This window comes from Myxine glutinosa, chromosome 2, assembly GCF_964187855.1.
Source record: "Myxine glutinosa chromosome 2, kmMyxGlut1.1, whole genome shotgun sequence".
NCBI lineage: Eukaryota > Metazoa > Chordata > Myxini > Myxiniformes > Myxinidae > Myxine > Myxine glutinosa.
The window spans coordinates 67,502,037-67,520,569 of record NC_136262.1 but is presented as its reverse complement, the minus strand read 5'-3'; the positions used below and the strand labels follow the sequence as shown (position 1 = coordinate 67,520,569).

The 18,533-nt window shown below is 42.8% G+C and overlaps 1 protein-coding gene across 1 annotated transcript in view; it reads left to right on the top strand.

Annotated features, from left to right (window-relative positions):
• The window catches only part of LOC137421721 (protogenin-like), a 133,288-nt gene extending 122,404 nt beyond the window's left edge, over positions 1–10,884 (top strand). Inside the window, exons 15-19 of the mRNA XM_068108045.2 lie at positions 2,709–2,846; positions 6,582–6,711; positions 6,800–6,914; positions 7,071–7,178; positions 8,484–10,884. Coding sequence (XP_067964146.1) covers positions 2,709–2,846; positions 6,582–6,711; positions 6,800–6,914; positions 7,071–7,178; positions 8,484–8,966 — 974 coding nt within the window. The 3' untranslated portion in view covers positions 8,967–10,884. The remainder of the gene's footprint in view (positions 1–2,708; positions 2,847–6,581; positions 6,712–6,799; positions 6,915–7,070; positions 7,179–8,483) is intronic.
• Positions 10,885–18,533: the final 7,649 nt, after the last annotated feature.

Genomic DNA, 18,533 nt, shown 5'->3' with positions numbered 1-18,533 from the left:
TTCTTTTAGCGCAACCCTAGGGTGGGTGTCACTCCAGATTGTGGTATAACTGTTTTTTCTACAAGCTAATGTCTGTGGTGGGAGACGGCCCTCAAAAGTTTTTGGAATGGGGGCGATGATGTCTTACTGGTGTTATTTATTCCAATATTTTTGCAATATTTCTGGCAATCTTCATCATCATCATCATCATCATAAATATTGATATTTGTAGTGCCGTTGGCCCCATGATGATCATTTTCATGGATGGGTTTCACAAAGTAGTCTTATGCAGCACTGTGCCTATTTTCAAGGTGCTAATCAACAGAAGAGATGGCCAAACTGATCTTCGTCAAACTTTCAGGGGTTCATCAGTGAGTGCTGGGGTAGATTTCGGCCAAAAAAAAAAACATTCAAGTTGGATTTATTTTTTAAGCTCTCTATAGTATTGAAACAGAAAACCAAACACTATATTGGGGTCATCAGAAGGAACCTAAATAAGCAAAGAGCAAAGATGGAGTCATCAGGAGGAACCTGGATAGTATTCGGGTTTCAGTCACCACTCCACAACCCTCAAACCCATCCAGGCGTAGCCAAGTAAACCTTCCAGAAAAATCTCTGCAAGAATTCACTTCTCCTTGGACAGATAGATGAAGAAAGAGAGAAAGAAATAACAAACAAGAATTAGAATGAATAAGGAGAAATGTGAAAAAGTAGAAAGAAATGTGAAAGAAACAAAGATCCCTAACTCCCAGCCCTAGCTCCTAGCTCTAACTCCTAGCCCTAACATGTAGCCCTAACACCTAGCCCTAATGCCTAGCCCTAATGTCTAGCCCTAATGTCTAGCCCTAACGCCTAGCTCCTAACACTAGCTCTTAGCTCCTAGCCCTAACTACTAGCCCTAACTACTAGCCCTAACTCCTAGCCCTAACTCCAAGCCCTGACTCCTAGACCTAGCTCCTAGCCCTAACTCCTAGCCCGAACCCCCTATCCCTAGCTCCTAGCCCGAGAAAGATGTATATTATTTTGTAGGGAACGATGAATAACTCCTATCCCTAGTGCCTAAGACTTTTAGCTATGTAAAAGGTTAAATATTAAATTATCCCCAACCCCATTGTTATGGATTCGTCACTTCCGTTGTTGTGGTTTTCATCCACTGTAAACATTTTTGATTCCATGTACTATTATTGTTGTCGTTTAAGAGACATAGAGATTACTATTTTCAAAAGGTAAAAAAGTTAATGTTTTAAATGAAACCGGAACCGGACGACGACGAACAGGAAGAGGAGGAAGAAAAGGCGGAGCGAGTGAGTCGGACAAGAAGCCTAGCTGCTTCAAGGTCTGGAGCGAACGATTGGCAAACGAGGGTCACGAGTGAACTTGGGGTTTCCCGGGAAAGGGATTCATGCGACAGAGTTGTTATTACTTTGACAGATAAACCCGCGTGACAGGTTTTGCGGTTGATTCCGAGGAGAATCATGGGAGTGCCGTTACGCCACGAGAATGGGCCGTCGGCCATTTTGACTCGTGCGCTTTGCGCATCGCTCAAGGTTTTTCACTTCGCTTCAACCATTCTCACTGCATTCAGACGTGAATCTGGTGTGTGTGTGTGTGTAACGTGGCTTTTGAGTGGGAAATCTGCGGTTCACCGATTGAGAGCCATCAAACGTCCATACCTGAAGGTGTGATTTCCCCGTCGCTTCTCGAGGACACCGTCGCCCATCTTTGGCAGTGTAACTGTCAACCCAACGGGATTCTGGTCTCGATACGACATCGTACGGACGATCACTGGAGTGGATCGACTTTGGCTTGAAGCCGGAAACAACTTTGGCTTGAAGCCGGGAAAGAGACATTGGGGATGTTCTTTTCGCTCACTTGGAGCACAGTGAGTTATATATTACGAAACTGATGGTACCATCATAGGAATGATATATATTGATTGTACTTTTGATTAATATTGTTACTGTACCGTTATTCTTGTGTGACCTTAATACAATACTTGTTTGTTGGTAACAATTGGTGTGGTTTCACCATTGATCTTTGACATACAGAATAACACATCTTTCTGCCGTGACTCCTCTCGGGGCTCGGAGGTACACCATGACCGGGGTTTTGGGAGGAGCACGTAACACCATTCTTTAGTGGGTCGAGGGAAGTGCTTTAGGCCTCGCAAAAGAAAATAGAAAAAAAAATCATTTCTTCAAAATGCCAATAGGATTAGAACTGCACCGGGTAATGCTGGATACCCCTGCTAGTGCTCTATAAATGTGAAAGCAGCCACATGTTCTTTTCTATGCAGCAACATATTTACACACTTTTAATTTTGATACTTCAACCTCTTGCAGGTTTGTACTCACATATAGAACTATCTACCTATTTTTAACAATATTTTCTCTGTAGCATTTTCCAGTTTTCTTATTATATTTTATGGATGAATAGATTTAAGAGTTCTTAATTTGCCAGTTAATTGATTGACTTGTGACCAAATCATAACAAGCTGTACCATCAATATTCATCAGGAATTGTGACCAAATCATAACAAGCTGTACCATCAATGTTCATCAGGAATAACTGACATATGTTGTAACAGCAGGGGCCTTGTTCACTGATTGACAGTGATAAATTGTATTGACATCACAGATAAGACACTAAGCCTGAATTCCTTCATCAATGGCAACAATTACAGGTTAACCTAAACGTAACTCTCATATTATCACTCTCATATTTTCTAGGTGCTGAAACTTTGATGAGGGTTGATGGTCTGCAGACTGGGAAAGCGTACCAATTCCAAATTGCTGCAGCAACTGCAGAGGGCCAGGGACCCTTCACAGAAGGCACGGATTTTGCATTGGTGGATGGACAGAGCCATGGTATGTGATGCTGTGATTTAAATATGTAACAAACACTTGGTCAATGCAAATGGTAATAGCAGACAAGAGTGTCGCAGGAAAAACGAATATAATTTAAACATTGATTGTCAACACCTTATTTAACTATGATGGCACTCGGGGGAGTGCATAGTCTCGCCTCGCGTGCTCATTATGAACAAAAATACCATCATTAACTGAACACGCTACTATCATGGCCCATTGATATTATGGCCCATATCATCCATGCACCCTGGTATGTCACATTCATTGCCATTATCCATAGCTTTATTGATTGATTATTAGAATATTTAACAATTACTTTTGTGCACATTAAGGCTAAATTGGGTCAATGAAGGACAATTCAAAAAAAAAAAATCAAAGTATCTTCCCCATGGCTAGTCAATCATATGTATGAAGTATTGCATCAAACTGTTAAGTGGTTCTGGAGAAGATTTTTAATTGTTTTTATTTTCAATCCAATATAGCCGCAGGATGACATGACCAATGACATCATAAATTTAATTCTTCACTTACATCAAGTTGTAGATCAGATATATGAATTTTCAGATTTTTGGTATATGGATTTTGATTCATCTAATCATGGCTGGAATACCACTTCACTGATAGTAATTGCTGTCACCGTATATACGCTATGGGGAGTTGATGACATATGCCAAGTTTCATTTTTTTTCATTAAGCTGTTTCAGAGAACATGTCAAATTTTCTCCTTTAATCCAATATGGCTGCCATACCATGTGACCTATGATATCAGAGTTATCAATAAAATATTCTTCACTGGGAGTCCCTCTTATGTGTAAGTTTCACATTGGATAAGCAGTCACATAGAAAAAGAAACGAAAACACATATATATGGACACACAATACTAATAAATGGATTAACAGTAACTCTTGAATATATAGGCCTCAGCAACAGCTGTAACCTTTCCTGGGCCAGCTACATAGCAAAGCTGCCCTCCAACGTTAGTTGCAGACTGGACAATCTCCGTCAATCCATCTATCCTTGCAAAATCAGGGCTACTCACAGTCTACAAAGCCTTTGTCCATAGCTCAATGGAATACTGTTCTCCCCTATGGACAGGCAACCCACCATGACATCGGTCTCTCCTGGATTCTTTGGAATCTAAACCTCTCAAAATTATTGAAATCTCCCGTGATGAGGCCGAAGCACACAGTCTGTTGCTGTCACATTGCAGATAGTTTCCTGGTCTCTGTTTGCTAACACCTCGTCTTAGATATTGCTCATCCTGTCGTCGTATCCTCTCTTGTATTTACCTCAGGATGCATGCATTCTTCCAGTAAAGCTCTCCTGGTTAAACTTCCATAATCCAGACTGACTGCACCCCTCAACTCCTTTGTTCCACACTTCTCCCATATATGGAACCTTCTGCTAGAAGCTGTTCTTTCTCACTCTTCCCTCGAGGCCTTCAAGCAGGCAGTGCACAATCACCTCATGTCATCCCCCATCCTGATCCATGATCTTTATTACTCCCATTAACCCTTCCTTTGCCAGTTGTGCCCAATTATTTCCCCACTACCCCACTGTCAATTTAACCATGCTCTTCCATGAGCCTCACTCTTGTAGAGAAAATAAATAAATAAATGGATTGGTGATTCTAATTCCATTTTTTTGCAAAGTTTCCATGTACAAGGACTTGCTAAGCATCGTATCAATTTGTACATACAGTTTGTCCCTTGCCATCACACCTCCTTTAGCAGTACAACTTGGTGAGTGATTTTTAGCTCATCTAGAACGAAGTTCAGGGAAGCTTAAGTGAAGGTGCGTCGTCAGTCTGTCCGTCCATCCGTCCGTCCGTCAGTCCATCTGTCCGTAAACACTTGAAACTTTTTCTCCGAAACCACTGATGGGATTGCGACCAAATTTGGCATAAATTATATTTGTTATGTTGTGACTAAAGTTTGTTCACGAAATAAAAAAAATTGGGGTCTAAGGGGGTCTACCGGGGGTGAAAGTGCATCCAGGTTTGACCCCCCAAAATAGGAATTTGCTTTTTTCTCTGAAACTACACACACTATTTCGATGAAACTTGACCACAACCTTCATCACCTGTGATGTACTGAAGTTGTTCACGGCACAAAGAAAATCGAAGTTTAAAGGCGTCTATGGGGGGTTAAAGTGGGTACAGGTTTGACCCCTCAAAATAGATATTTGCTTCCTTCTCTGAAACTACACACACGATTTCAATGAAACTTGGCCACAACCTTCATCACCAGTGATGTACCAAAGTTTGTTCACAGCATTTTTTAAAAATCGGACCCTGAGGGGGTGTATGGGGGGGGGGGGGTTGTCCCCCAAAATAGGTATTTGCTTTTTTTTTCTCAGAATATACACACGCAATTCTGATGAAACTTGACCACAACTATAATCACCCGTGTTGTACCAAAGTTTGTTCACAGTATTAAGAAAAATTGGGCCATGAGTGGTCTACTGGGGGGTTGCCCCCCACAATAGGTATTTGCTCTTTTCTCTTAAACTACATCCACAATTTCAATGAAACATGACTACAACCTTAATCACCAGTGTTGTACCAAAGTTTGTTCACAGCATTAGAAAAATTGGGGTCTGAGGAGGTACAGAATGGGAAGGGGGTGGGGAGGGGTAGGGGTTGCCCCCCAAAATCGCTATTTTTTTGTTCTTTGTTTAAAGTCTTATTATTATATTAGTATGATTCTACATGCTGGCCTGTCTTCTAGAAACCATTGAAATTGGTTTAAAATACCTTCAGTCAGTGTAGTATACTGCTTTATTCTACCAGGTGAGCGCAAGGGGTATTGCCCCTATGTTTATATAAAGGTCCCATATCCCACAACTATCATTAAGGTCCACAGGGCTGACCTGGTGGTACGCATGCTCACCTCTAAGTCGTCTAGCCTGGGTCAAATCCCGACCCAGCTACAAACTGTCATCACAACGTTTCACAGGCAGGGTGATTCACCAATGTGTGTGCCATCCCATGGGTGGACGTGAAACAGGCATCCCATCTGCCAACATTAGTTGGCGGACATTAAAGATCCGGTGGTGTTCTTCATGAAGAGTATGCGAGCTATCGCAAGCACCATGGCTAAATTCCAAAATTCCTGCCCTAACCAGCAGAGGGAATTGTATCAGTGGCACAGCCACACCGTCAGCCAATGATGCTACCCCATAGCCTTGTGCTTCATACGGACGAAGAAGATTAAGGTCCACAAAATAACTTCACATCAAGCTTGAACACATCTTCTTTAGCAGAGGGATGAAACATAATTTACTCAAATAAGTTGAATATTTGCATATTGCTATCTCACAATTGAATCGCTGAATTAAGATATTGATAGTGTGCCAGATGACCATCTCAAGCAGAAACTGTCATCAGGTGACATCCCCAATTCGTCTACAAAACACAAATGTGTCAAGATGACAATCTCACTATAGTCCATCTCTATGAAGAGTTCTACTTCATGCAAAATTATCAGGGGATCCTCTGTCTTTTCCCATTTTCTGAATGGTACGGGATATAAGGCCATACAGACCGCAAGTACCATGATCTTACAAATTAGGCTCACATTATGTACCTGGTTCATAAGTTAAAGAACCAAAGTACAGCATAGCTATGTTTTTATAAAAATATATTTATTTAATGATTTTTATCTTTACTTCTCAGATTTAATTATAGCAATGTAATGTGACCTAAACATTTCCTCTGTGTTTGAACACAGGTTCTGGCTTTGCAGGAACATCAACAAATCATAAGGATGGAAGAGCGACAGCAATCACCCTTGGTGTGTGCATTGCCCTCGCATGTATCGTGCTGTGTCTCGCAGTTCTCCTTGGTCGAGGCTGGACCAGGTAACTGACAAGATTATGATCATTTGATAAATCCCATTTTACTTCACCTGTAATTGAATCTGAGTCTAGATCAAACTATTTGCCACAGGCGTGCTCGACCAAAGGCAGTGGGAAATGCAAGAGTTGTTCAGGCACAGGGAGCTTTCCACCAACCTCCACATCCTGAGGTGCTGCCCTTTCATGGTGCAGCCCATGATGACAGTGTAAGTGTGCTAAACAAACTAGACCTCAACATTTCCAAAGATACCACCAAACCACTTAAACACATATCTCAGATACCTCTGAAAATTTTTCTCCTGTCCAAAGATTTGTTGTACGTTTTATGATGATATGTAATATATCTTGCGGTTTGTTTGCAGGAGGAAGCAGGTTTGATGAAAGACTGTCGACAAACATCACAAAAAGACTGGAAAAGTAGGATCTTTGGCCTCCGTGGACAAGACAAGGATCAAAGCCATTCCAACAGGGTAAGCAATATTCATAGTTTTAGCAGCATCCCAGGAACAATAACATTTCTTTAGTATAGATTATGTGTAACTGCGTAGTGAGAGATCAGCAAGCTGGAAAGATAAGTTATGGATTTATATTATGGTTAAAGCAGTTCAATATACAGTGCATTCATAAAGTATTCAGACCCCTTCACTTTTTTCACATTTTGTTATGTTGCAGCCTTTTGCTGAAATCGTTTAAATTCATTTTTTTCCTCATCAATCTACACTCAATACCCCATAATGACAAAGAGAAAACAGGATTTTAGAAAGTTTTGCAAATTTATTAAAAATAAAAAACTGAAATATCACATTGACATAAGTATTCATACCCTTTGCTATGACACTTGAAAATGCATGGAAGCAAAATGTCAGCAATGCAGATCGAAGATACAAGAAGAATGCAAAGAACAGAGATGAGAAAACGTGATGGATGAATGGAGTGTTCCTGATAGAAAGAAAGAATTCTGAGCTGAGAAATCAGGAAGAAATAAAACAAATCAATGCTAGTGAAGAAGAACTTAGGAAAAGAAGACTTGGATGCTATGATTATGACAATGAAGGTCAGAAGATGAAATTGCTAGGAAAGCAATAAAGGTGGAGAAAGACGTGGTAGAAGGAAGAAAGACAAGAGGACATCATCTATCTATAATTCCAGTAATCTCTGTGTGTGTGTGTGTGTGTGTGTGTGTGTGTTCTCGACAACCACGGGTCCGATATACTTGAAACTTGCCAGGTATATTGCTGGGGACCTGAGGATGTGCCTTTTCAAGGTTTCATATTAATCGGAGAAGTAGTTACCGAGCTATGGCGATTTCTTTACCAAACTCCGCAAGCCGTTCGCTTTGGACCAAACCATTTCATGTAAATAGAGGGGGGGGGGGGGGGGGTTCTGTGGTCGTTGCGAATGGACCAAACCATTTCATGTAAATAGAGGGGGGGGGGTTCTGTGGTCGTTACTGCCACGTGGTTTCAAAGTTTTTTTTTGTTGTTGTTGTTTGCACGCATGCTTTTTTGCACGCACGTACGGGCACCCACGTACGGGCACGTCCTAGTAAAGAGATAAAAACTGTCAATAAAGATGTGGAATGTTTGGGTTTACATAAAACTGATGCAATGGATAGATCCATATTGAGGAATACGACCAACGAACTGGAAGTGTGTGTGTGTCTGTGCGTTTGTGTGTGTTCAGTTTTTATGGTACAATATCACTTGCTTTTTTTGAGCTTAACTCCTAATATAATGGTACTAAAAACAAAACGTGTCTCTCCTTGTCTTCCTCAGCATGTACGACAGGGTTCCTGTGATGGTGGCAATTTAGGCCTTCTCCTGGCTGGTGTTGCCTCCAAAGGAAATGTGGCCTCCACCGGAGCTTGCTTGGAGAGTGGGAGCACCAGTGGCTGCAGTTCTGACCATGATCCTCCATCACCACCCAGCTCTGAAAATTCAGAATCCTCCGGTGGAGCTCGTTTCTCTCAAGCAACCCTCGACGGAGTTCTACCAAATTTCACTTCCACGGGTGACAGTGATACTCAAGAAGACAGTGGTGGTGGAGAAGAAGATGAGGGGGTTTCACCTGGAAGACAACATCCACAAACAAGCCAGGCTCTTCTTTTCGATGTACCACCATTAGTGCAAGCTTTGGCAGGGCCATTATCAAGTCACCAGGCATTCTCCGTCTCCTTGCCCAGTTTAGCACAACCTGTTCAAGCTTTGTTTCTCATACCACCTCGTGCGGGCTCTTGCACTGTTTCTGTGCCAACCTAGCCTAGGTTAAGCCATGGCCAGACTCTTGGTTTTAATGGCCTTTCCTCACTTCACCAAAGATGCCCACTACCCCCTTTTGCCCTCGCACACCCCTTTACTGTACCAAAGGCAACCCAAGAAACCAAGAATGGCCTTGTGCATATAGCTAATTCAGAGTATTCAACCCAAGTGAAGTAAAGTTGAATTATTTATCCTCTTCCCAAAAAGTTGCCACAACACTTAACAAACACTACCTACCTCCTATATCGGGGACTATGGTCAGTTCAGCGCTGGAGCCTGGAATTCCAAATGCTGAGTTCAAAACACCAGTTCTGTTCTGGCCTCTTTCATACACACTTACCTGACTCGTCAATTGGCTTAACAATATGAAACAACAATAACCAAGCTGTTTGTTTCGAAGGGAGCAACTTGTCAATCGAATCTACCAATTTCAGCATCCTCACGCTTAGCAATACAAGTTGTATTGTTGGTGTGATCTTTTGGTTACCCAAGACAGATACGCATCTGTTGTAAGATATGGTGCTCCCTCCAGCCTCTGATATTCATGCAATGTTCAGTTTTCCTGATGTATGGCTTTCCCCGGCCATGTTTTTTGCCTACCTACTGACTGTGCCGAGTCTACCTCATTCCTTCTTAGTGTTCCTCGCTGCTGAGATTTACCTCTGGCCTTTCTGCTGGTGTGACGCGAATGCATTTTCTGCTCGGTTACAAGATGGGAAAGGGCCTGGTCACCCTGCCTGTTGAAACGGCTAACCCATGGCACATTTTACTGATGCCGATGGTGGTCGTCGCTTGAATATTTTATTAAGTACACCGCGAATGCCTGGTACTGTGAGCTTGTTAGGGTCCCTTACCCGAGAAGTGTTTTTCTTCCTATTTTATAGAATGTATTCTTTTATTTAATGTTATTGAATTGTTCTTCTCTTATGTCAAATTGTCTTTCTCTCTCCCCAAACCCCATCTCACTCTCTCTTTGATTTCCATTTCCCTTTTCCTTTCTCTCTCCTTACAAGCTTTAGTAACATTAAATATAAAACCAAATGGAACTCTTGCTCCTCCAAAATGCTGAAGATCATGAAGTTTGTGCAAGGACACTTTGAAAAATTGAGATGTTATTGTTATCTATAGGGCCCCTTTGGCTTTTTGGCGATTAGATATCATTCTGTTCATTCGGGTACAATATACAAACTGTGTTACCCAGTCAAGTGTTCCTTGTTCTTCGGGTTTCTTTGAGGGAAACTCCAAAGATTGGGCTTTTTGAAGTTACCAAATACATTACACCAAAAAAGGGTTAGACGCTAGAGATCCTACTATACGTTAATGACAGACTATTTTTTAGAAAAATGTCTTTAAAGAAAGAAAATGCTGCAGCACCATCTCACTGAAGCATTTAAAGTATTTTAGAGAACACTTTGTCACCAGCTTAAAAACAAACAAACAAACAAACATACTTTTGAGCCAAAGAAAAGTTGAGATCCGTCTATAGGGCGGGTTTATTTAGAATGTGTGTAGATAGCTCTTTAAAATTTCCTTTGTACTAATTTTGTATTGCGTGGAACTGCTTCCGGGAATGGAATGAATGACTGAGCAAAAGTGAGGTATCGTTAAAGCCTCCATACATGTGCGAATGAAGCTACTGATCAGTTTATTAAATTTATTCATCGGATAAGATATTTTCATAAAGCAAACTATAAGTGGGTCTTTCTTCCAACAGTCCCGGTATAATACTACCTCTGCCATGAAATGTTGTTTCTTTTTAAATAGTTTTTGTAATGGTACCGTGCACGTCGAATGCCGTTCGACAGGGTATGCTATTTTTCTTGTCTTTAGCTGCCTTTTTGTCCCATTGTTGTTATTGGTGTTGTTGTTGTTCTAGAAGGAAACGAGGCTTTAAGTTAAGACTTTAAGATATTATCCCAAAAAAAAAAAACTTTAAATGCCTGGAGTGCTCCGTCCTCCACATATGACGGTGATCAAGCCAAAGAAACCCTTTCTTATGACAAAGGGTTAAATACGATTTAGCATAGTTAAATAAATATTCGCAGCAGAATAACCAAAATGTCAAATGTCTGCCTGAAGACCACAGCCTGCCATTGTGCCAATACCTGCAGGTGGTGCCTGCAAGACCAAAATGGCCATGGCATGCCATACTCTGCAGCTTCTGCTGTCATCTCATTTTTTTTAGCCACCAGGGGGACCTATTACATACGCCTTCCTGCCTGTGTGCTCGGATGGCTGTATCTCAGGGTTGGGTCTCCTGTTGCCGCCTTTTCTTGTCCAGACTTCACCAGGAGGTCAGATTGTTGAATGTAACGTTATTATTTGTTCTGTCTTTTTCATCCATTTGTGTCCGCTCCTTAAGGAGATTATTTCTCCGGTGTAGGTCTCTTGACACATGTGTGTTCTTTTTGAATGATCTTGTTTTTTATGACATCTGGTGAGGTCGATACACTGCTGAATACTTGTTTGTGGTTTTTTTTTTACCTCAGAAATAAAGTAGATAACTGAAGCAATGCGTCATGCGTTTGTCTTGCTTGCAATGACCACATACAACAACACAACAACATGCATTTTAAGGCCATTTTCCCTGCTAGAGCGGGGGTTAGCCTTGTGGTCCCCATGACAATCTTCTCCATTTTGCCCTATTTTCTGCATCGCTCCTTGTTAACCCCCTTTCCCGCATTTCTTCTTCCACCATCTTTAGCCAAGTCTTTCTCAGTCTTCCCCATCCTCGACTTCCTTCTACATTCATTTCCATCACTCTTCTCAACCAGTCACTTTCATCCTTCCTCAACACATGACCAAACCATCTCAACCTGTTCCTCTTCACAGCATCAATCACAGGCTCTATTCCCATCATCTTTCGCAATTCATCATTTGTCTTCCGCTCTCTCAACGATACTCCGCTCATCCACCGAACCATTCGCATTTCCACCCTTTCCAGCCTTCGTTGCTGCTCTACGTTCATTACCCATGTCTCACTCCCATAGATCATAACACTTCTCACACATGCAGCATACACCTTTCCCTTCAGCTTCAACGACACTCCCCGCCTCATCAGCACGCCACTCAGTTCCTGAAACTTCTTCCATGCACATCTCACTCTTGCAACCGTTGCCGAGTCTGATCCACCTTCTCCATTCAGCATGTCTCCGAGGTAGCAAAATGTTTTCACACCTTCCAGCTTCACGCCGTCTCCAAGATCCAACTCAACATTTCCTCCATCTGCAGCTCCCACTGTGCACACCATACATTTGAATGTAGCTGCCACACTGGTTAATGACCCTCTCAGACCACTACATATTTGATGAACCCACTCAGCGCACATTGTACATTGAATGGAGTTCACTCCGACACCCTTCCTGCACACAGTACATGGCCACTTCCCAGTTCTTTCCACCTCACCACATGCTTTACCACTTGCCATCACCTTCGTCTTTCCTATATTCACCTTCAGACCTTTTGTCTCCATACATTCCTTCCACTTGTTCATCTTTTCCTTCAATCCATCCATACTTTCTGCAATCAACACCAGACCATCTGCATACAACAACTCCCACGGTAAACCCTCCTTTACGTTCTGAGCCAGCACCTCCATCACAGCTACAAATAGTAGTGGACTTAGTACCGACCCCTGATGCACTCCCACCTTCACCTCAAACTCACCACTGTTCCCGTCCTTTGTCCTTACAGCTGTGCGCGCTCTTTTGTACATTGCCATCATTACTCTGATCAACCATTCCTCCACTCATAAACTTCCTCAATGCCCTTGTCAATACTTCGCGTGGAACCCTATCGAATGCTTTCTCCAGATCAACAAACCCAAGAAACAACTTCTTCCTCTTCTCCATGTACTTCTCCTGCAACTGCCTCACAATAAAGAGCGCATCTGTCGTTCCTCTTCCTGGCATAAATCCAAACTGCATTTCATCGATCTTCACCTTCTTCCTTATCCTCCTCTCCAACACCCTTTCCAATACCTTCATTCCATGCTCCAATAACTTTATCGCTCAGTACGAGCCACACTCCAGTGGGTCACCTTTCCCCTTGTATAGAGGGACAAGGGTACTCAGTTCCCAAACCACTGGAATGCGGCCTTCTTTCACCACCAGATTACAGATCTCTGTCATTCTCTTCACACCCCAACTTCCTGCTGCCTTCAACATATCTCCCACAACTCCCGTCGGCCCTCCCGCTTTTCTACTCTTTATTGCTTTTATCGCTTCCTCAACTTCTTTCTCAGTTATCTTCTCTGCCGGTCCTAAACCTGGGTTACTCTCTATGTTGCCATCCCATTCATTCTCTGTATTCAACAGCATTTCCATATATCTTTTCCATCTTCCTTTAATTCCATCTGGGTCCACAACGATTTTTCCCACTTCATCCTTCAAGCAACTCACCCCCATCGCATCACACCTCTCTTTCGCTATCTGCTTTGCAATCCTGAATGCCTCTCTCTGACCCTCTTCCGAATCCAAGCTTTCTCCGAACATTTTCCTTCATACCTCCTGCGCCTTTGCTACCTCTTTCTTTGCAGCCTTCTTGGCTGCCTTATAACTTTCATGCTCTGCTTTTTCTGCTCCCGTACCCTTCGCCTTCTGCCACTCCTTGAACTTCTTCCTCTTCTCGTCAATCCTCTTTCCAACTTCCTCATCCCACCACCATGTTTCCGAGTGCCTCGGTGATCCTTTTGTCCATCCACATACCTCACCAACGGCTCCCAACAGACTATCTTTCATTGACATCCAACCACATTCAAGCTCAACCACATCATCCTCTACCCTACTCAGCCTCTCTTTTAATGGCTCCCTTACTGTCACCTCTTTCAACCTCCACACCTTCATTCTTGGTTGGTACATCACCCGCCGAGCTCTCCTCGCACCTTTCACCCTTATGTCGCAGACAACCAAGTGGTGCTGTGAAACAGCCTCCTCCCCAGGGATCACCTTTGTGTCCCGGAGGTGCCCCCTATCTCGCCTACGCACCATCAGGTAGTCAACTGTTGCCGTCGACCCACCTGACGTGTATGTAACAAGCTTATTATCCTCTTTCTGGAACTGAGTATTACAAATCAACAAATCAGGTCCATCAGCAAACTCCAAAATCCTTTCACCTTCTCCATTTCTCACACCATATCCGTAACCCACATGAACTCCCTCAAAACCGTCCATACTCCTTCCCACATGTCCATTTAGGTCTCCTCCTACCACAACAACTTCCTCATCTTTCACGTTTTCCATCAGCTTCTCTATCGCACACCAGAACTTGTTCTTCTCTTCATCACTGCGGAGCATATCCGTTCTTTATGCGGAGCATATCCAACCTGCGGACCAACCTGCGGAGCATATCCCGAGATGACGTTCACCAAGAGCTTTCCAATCATCATTTTCACCATCATCAACCTATCACTCACTCTAGTCACACTCACCACACTGTCTACAAACTCCTCAGAAAACAGGACACCAACACCATTCACGCCCTCCAAACACCCCTGCCACACAAACTTGTATTTCTGTCCCTGCCTACTCTTCACCATTCTCACACCACTTCCCTTCCATCTCGTCTCTTGCACACAACATATGTGCACTCTTCTTCTGACCAATACTTCCACCACTTCTCCTGATCTCCCTGTCATTGTCCCGACATTCCATGTCCCAAACCTCAGAAACCGATCTCCACTTCGGGCTGTACCTTGCCCATATGTAGTTGTAATTGTCATGGTTCTCTTTTTGAGGCAATGTTTTTATGGCCGGATGCCCTTCCTGACGCCAACCCTCTTAGTCGCCTCTTACGACATGCAGGGATACGGTGTACCTATTCTAACCCAGGGTACACACTGGGATAAAGCTTTGAATAAAACCAAACGGGTTTAATTCCGAACAAATAAACGGAGAATGAAATCAATAAAAACTGTATACAATGAAGTAAAATAAATCCGATAAAAACTAAGGCGTCAAGTCACAAGCACAGACGGGGCGAGGGACACAAAATGGCGACTTATCCCTGGTGGCAGCGGTTGAGAGGATGGGCATGGAGCAGGCGATGAGATGAGCAGGACGACGAAGAGATGATGAGGAGACGAACAGGACCATCAACAGGCAATGGTGGAGGATGATAACACCATGGCCAAAGCAGGCAGGCAGGATGACCTCCTTAACGCTCTCCTTCTTAGGAAGACCAATCTCCTCAGAATACCAGTTCTCACCAAAAACGTGAGCTCCTCTCCTCAGGCTCGCAGTACAGTTAATTCTCATAAATTCATCCATTGCAATGACCACATAGTTGATTTTTATGAGGATTATTTTGAATATCCATTGCAGACTAGGAAATCCTTCTTCTTCTTCTTTAACAGCCACAATTATTCCCCCAATCAAGTGGTTTTTTCTCGGGGGAAGCTTGGCCCAAATGTTTCACGAACCGGCTGGTCAGGCCTGACGTTTGACTAAGTGGTTACGGCAGGAATTTGGAACTTGGCCATGAAGCTCATCTTCTCTTCGTGAAGGACAATGTGGGATCTTTAACATTCACCAACTAATGCCAGCAAACGGGACACCCAGTTAAAATCCATCCAAGGGAGATCCTGATGGGGTTACGTTATATGGGTGGAAATATTGATGTTAAAACCACACATCAGTTTTGAAAGAAAATCAAGATAACACGTGGAGGATGTTAGGGTTGAATTCGTGTTGCTTTGGCTTAAATTCAAGACTGGAGTCGGGGCCTGTGGATAGGAAATGAACACGAGTATGCGGCGTTACCTTTTGCTTTAAATATGGCAGCGTTATTGACCTGTATAATATGGAAAAATGGCCTGTATTGGCTACCTCTCACTGTATCCCGATAAGTAGGGTACAGTTTTGCTAAAATAGACAACAGAGGGTACAAATTACAGGGTACAAATTGGTTTTGCCTAACACACTCCCCAACACTCACTGATAAACCTCTGAAAGTTTTACAAAGATCCGTTTGGCCGTCTGTGAAAAATGGCCACACACAGACAGACAGACAGACAGACAAACATCTCTCTTATAATATAGATACTGGAGGTTGAATAATTTCAGGTAAAACCGTTTTCAAGAGGACATTAGTTGTTCCATCATTTTGTGCACACTTTATTTTTAAAACTTTCTGCAATGTCTTTTATCTCAATTTTGTGAGTTGGAGTAAAAATTAACGATTTAAAATTAGGGTTCCCCAAAAACTCGGCAAACAATCTATTTTCGGTGGGAATATTTTGTGTTAAATTTAAATTCTCTATGAGGTATTTGTATCTTCAATGAAAACGTCACTGATCTTTATTGTTGCAAAAAAGTATCTTTTCATTTTCTTTCCAAGCACTGTTGATTTGATCTTTTATACCCCCGTTAATTCACCCCAGATCCACTTTTTTGAAATACCGACTTCTTTCCTGGAAGTCCTAGCAGTGTCAATGTGTTTTTTACCGCCCCCCCCCCAAGCCCCCTCTGCCCCACAGATCTCCCGATGTCCCTGCTCGCCATCCTTTATCATATTGTAACGGTTTTGAGAAGTGTAACGGTTTTTTTGAGAAGGTAACGGTTTTTGAGAAGTGTAACAATTTTGGAGGAAGTGTAACGAATGTAAAAAGTATGGTTTTGTTATGTGTAACATCCTCGTAATGTAAATAATGGTCGCAGCCGTCCTCCTAGTTAATTCCATGAAACTTACACGCAGGCCACGATATATCTTTTTAAATAGTGTATTTCCTTATTCTATGTAGGCTAAATATGTGTTTCCCACTAGATTGACTTTGCATTGTATCAAACAAAATAAGCGTAGGCCCTTCCAATTTCCCCAATCATCTCCGCTCTCCAAAGTTCCTTTCAAAAGGGGGCGAGTGGTGTTCCCTCCCGCAAGCTGCCATTGCCCATGTGCTAATCTCGGAGAAGAAAGGCGTGTCTCCACCTCGTCATAGAGGGGAGGAGTGAGCCAACCCCACTTGGCCAATCAGCACCGCGGTGAGCGACCCGGTAGGCGTGCCCTCACGGCCGGCGGCTTGATTCCGCCCCGAGTGATAAAAGCGACTGTAAGGGACTGCTTCACCAGATGACCTGGGAGATGAGCGAAGAGGCGACACCAAGAGGAGCGGTGAGATGCGAAACGCTCCAAGCTAAAGAGGAGAGGTACTCGGAAAGGAAACCAGCTTTGGAGAGACGCGCTGAAAGGAGGGAGACGGCTCCACCAGAAGGAGAGGAGCAGGTGTGCCGAGCCAGCGCGTGACGTCTACAGCAGCGGATACGCGACGGAGGGTTTTCCCGCCAAAAGCGCGAGGAATTGAGAGCTGCTGCCTCCGACCCTGCCTCCCCCCTCCAGCAATCCACCTCAAGCCCTACCTGCCTGCAATATCCCCCGTGTAAGTGTGAACGTCGTCTGTCCTACTCGTTGTCTTGGGGTTAAGTAAAATGAATAGTTTAAGCTAACGATGCACTGTGTGACTGCTTCTTCCATCCATTGCTGTAAATAATTTTGGTCGTTCTTTCTTTTTGCTTGTGTGTGTATAATAAATCTGTTCTTCCTCCGTACTCTGTCTTCTTCTCTTTTCCTTCTCTTTCGGTCGCTTTAGAGGTTTCCCGATTGAATATCTGCGGTGCGATCTGGTCAACGTCGGGTGGAATCGGGTTCTAATCGGGGAGTAACTGTTCGGACGCGGTAATACCAACCGCTCGGTAAAATAACATCTAAAACCGCGTCTGCAACAATATGTTTTATGTGTCAGTTTGTCTTTTTGTGATCAGTGTTAGCTGCTGATTGTTAGCTTTTACACGAGACTCGATCTTGTATACCAAAAAAAAAAAAAAAAGCACAGCATTCATTATTTTCCAAGTACTATTTGTATTATTTTGACATTCAGCTATTTGTGAGTAAAATAATCAATTTTTGCTCTTCGCAAAATGCGTGTAAACCATGAAAACGAGGGGTTGACTCAGCCTGTCATCCTTCCGAGGTCAGCAAATTGAGTACCAGCTTGCTGGGATGAATGATCACGGTGTGTATCCCGATTTAGAATAGGTACACCGTATCCCTGCGCATTGGAAGAGGCGACGAAGGGTTGGCGTCAGGAAGGGCATCCGGCCATAAAAACATTGCCTCAAACAGGGAACCATGATTGTCATGGGGCCCGCAAGGCTAACCCCTTCTCTGGAAGGGAAAAATGGCTTTAAAACGATCATTCATTCATTTCATTCAAAAATTATTGTAAGGACATTTTTACATTTTATGTACGTTCGATGAAATTGATCAGTTGGATTTGACTTGTATTTATAATTCCAATGATTCTTCCTATTTATTGACCTCAGAAAGATTTTGCAACCCAAGGGGACTTTGGTATCTCTTCATCATTTGATTGTTTCATAATATTCAGTGGTATGTTTCCATTATAAAACAAAGTAAAATTTCAATATAAATTCATCAAAAGATTCATTTACATCTTGTTTATCAAAAATTCAGACCAATCAACTGATTTTAAACTATGTTTACACTTATTTATGTCAGGATTAGTCAATTTAAGTATGCAAACCTGAGGTGTGTAGTTGTGGTGGTTCCTTAAAA